A 3,171-nucleotide genomic window follows, 5' to 3' on the forward strand; every position below is an offset into this window, starting at 1 on the left:
TAGCGCGCCAAATTCAAATATATTACTATAAAAATCTATCTTTCATGAAATCACACATGAAAGACATCAAATTAAAGCTACACATGTTGTGAATCCAGCCAACATGTCTGATTTCAAAAAGGATTTACGGCGAAAGCACACCAAACGATTATGTTAGCTCAGTACATAGCCACAGAAAAACAAGGCCATTTTCCCAGCAAAAGATAGTAGTCACAAAAAGCAGAAATAGAGATAAAATTAATCACTAACCTTTGATGATCTTCATCAGATGACACTCATAGGACATCATGTTACACAATACATTTATGTTTTGTTCGATAATTTGCATATTTATATCCACAAATCTCAGTTTACATTGGCGCCATGTTCAGAAATGCCTCCAAAATATCCTGAGAAATTGCAGAGAGCCACGTCAAATAACAGAAATACTCATCATAAACTTTGATGAAAGATACATGTTTTACATATAATTAAAGAGACAGCGCTCAGATATAACATAATGTCTCCGCCATGTTGGAGTCAACAGAAATACGAAATGACATAATAAATATTCCCTTACCTTTGATCATCTTCATCAGAATGCACTCCCAGGAATCCTAGTTCCACAATAAATTGTTGTTTTGTTCGATAATGTCCATTACTTATGTCTAAGTAGCTACTTAGTAGCTACAAACGCTCGCGCAAATGCAGGCGAACTCGGACGAAAACTTCAAAAAGTTATATAACAGGTCGAATAAACTGGTCAAACTAAGTAGAGATTCAATCTTCAGAATGTTGTTATCATATATCCAATAACGTTCCAACCGGAGCATTCCTTCATGTCTGTAGAAGTTATGGAACGCAAGGCGATATCATGAGGAAAGCGCGTGACCAGGAACTGGCAATCTGCCAGACCACTGACTCATTTCCCTCYCATCCGGCCCCACAACACAGCATAAGCTTCATTCCACGTTCTACAGACTGTTGACATCTAGTGGAAGGCGTAGGAAGTGCAAACAGATCCATATCTTACAGGGAATTTAATCGGCGATGAGTTGAACATTGACCAGTCTCAGAATTCTCACTTCCTGTTTGGATCTTTCTCAGGTTTTTGCCTGCCATATGAGTTCTGTTATACTCACAGACATCATTCAAACWGTTTTAGAAACTTCAGAGTGTTTTATATCCAATAGTAATAATAATATGCATATATTAGCATCTGGGACAGAGTAGGAGGCAGTTCACTATGGGCACGTAATTCATCCAAAAGTGAAAATGCTGCCCCCTATCATAAAGAAGTTAACAGGAAGCCAGTGTAGGGACGCTAGCACTGGAGTAATATGATCACATGTTTTGGTTCTAGTCAGGATTCTAGCAGCCGTATTTAGCACTAACTGAAGTTTATTTAGTGCTTTATCCGTGTAGCCGGAAAGTAGAGCATTGCAGTAGTATAACCTAGAAGTAACAAAAGCATGGATWAATTTTTCTGCATAATTTTTGGACAGAAAGTTTCTGATTTTTGCAATGTTACGTAGATGGAAAAAAGCTGTCCTTGAAACAGTCTTGATATGTTCGTCAAAAGAGAGATCAGGGTCCAGAGTAACGCCGAGGTCCTTCACAGTTATATTTGAGACGACTTTACAACCATCAAAATTAATTGTCAGATTCAACAGAAGATCTCTTTGTGTCTTGGGACCTAGAACAAGCATCTCTGTTTTGTCTGAGTTTAAAAGTAGAACGTTTGCAGCCATCCACCTCCTTATGTCTGAAACACAGGCTTCTAGCGAGGGCAATTTTGGGGCTTCACCATGTTTCATTGAAATGTACAGCTGTGGGTCATCCACATAGCAGTGGAAGTTCACATTATGTTTTCGAATGACATCCCCAAGAGGTAAAATATATATTGAAAACAATGGTGGTCCTAAAACGGAACCTTGAGGAACACCGAAATTTACAGTTGATTTGTCAGWGGACAAACCATTCACAGAGACAAACTGATATCTTTCCGACAGACAAGATCTAAAGCAGGCCAGAACTTGTCCGTGTAGACCAATTTGGGTTTCCAATCTCTCCAAAAGAATGTGGTGATCGATGGTATCAAAGGCAGCACTAAGGTCTAGGAGCACGAGGACAGATGCAGAGCCTCGGTCTGACGCCATTAAAAGGTCATTTACCACCTTCACAAGTAAAATCTCAGTGCTATGATGGGGTCTAAATCCAGACTGAAGCATTTGGAAATCACTGGAGTGATTTGAGCAAACTGCATTACTTTAAATGGAAGAAAGACGGTCCAGGAAACACAGATTTCTTTTTAAAAATATCACTTCCGGGTTATATTTTCTCAGGTTTTCGTCTGCAGAATACGTTTTGTTAAACTCACAGACAATATTTTGACAGTTTTGGAAACTTTGGAGTGTTTTCTATCCTAATCTGTAAATTATATGCATATTCTACTCTCTCTCTTCTCTCTTATCCTCTCTCTCTGTCCTTCTCTCTCTCTCCTCTCTGTCCCTCTATCTTGTAGTGGAGGGCCAGTGCGTTGGACTGGGCTCCGTGGTCTAGGTGTGTAACCTGTTCCCACAGGAGCCAGCAGAGACAGAGGAGGTGTAGTGCATCGCGTGCACGTCTTTGGGGCAGAGTGTAAGGGACCACCACCAGGAGGACCAGGCGAGTGTTTACCAACCCATCTGCGGTGGGTAAGACAAAGAAATACACTAACATAGAGAGCAAACAGCCATACTCACAGCATAAAACATACCATACAATATGTGTTGTTATGTAACGTCATTGATATCCATAAATCTATGTCTCCTCCTACCCCCCTCTCCCTCTCTCTTCAGGTGGGGGTAACTGGCGGCAGCTGGAACCACTGGAGTCTGTTGCAGTTAAGACGTGCTGACTCAGGGTGGCGCGTCGCTTTCCGGATGTGTGACGGGACAGGGATACAGGGTTACCCTGTACGGCTCTGCGGAGAGGAGGTCCGCTCCTGCAATGACAAGAAGTGCCCCCCGGTTCAGTGTGTGTTGTGTGTGTGTGTGTGGTGTGTGTGTGTGTGTGTGGTGTGTGTGTGTGTGTGTGTGTGTGTTGTGTGTGTGTGTGGTGTGTTGTGTGGTGTGTGTGTGTGGTGTGTGCGTTTATGTGTCGTTTATGTGTCGTTTATGTGTGTGATGGTATGAGGCCAATGTATTCATT

At 41.7% G+C, this 3,171-nt stretch overlaps 1 protein-coding gene across 1 annotated transcript in view; it reads left to right on the forward strand.

Moving 5' to 3' along the window:
* Positions 1-3,171, forward strand: part of adgrb2 (adhesion G protein-coupled receptor B2) — a 290,937-nt gene that overhangs the window by 196,851 nt on the left and 90,915 nt on the right. The window contains 3 exon segments of the mRNA XM_070436396.1: positions 2,509-2,675; positions 2,820-2,833; positions 2,835-2,997. Coding sequence (XP_070292497.1) covers positions 2,509-2,675; positions 2,820-2,833; positions 2,835-2,997 — 344 coding nt within the window.

This window comes from Salvelinus sp. IW2-2015, linkage group LG31, assembly GCF_002910315.2.
Source record: "Salvelinus sp. IW2-2015 linkage group LG31, ASM291031v2, whole genome shotgun sequence".
In the NCBI taxonomy this organism is placed as follows: Eukaryota; Metazoa; Chordata; class Actinopteri; order Salmoniformes; family Salmonidae; genus Salvelinus; species Salvelinus sp. IW2-2015.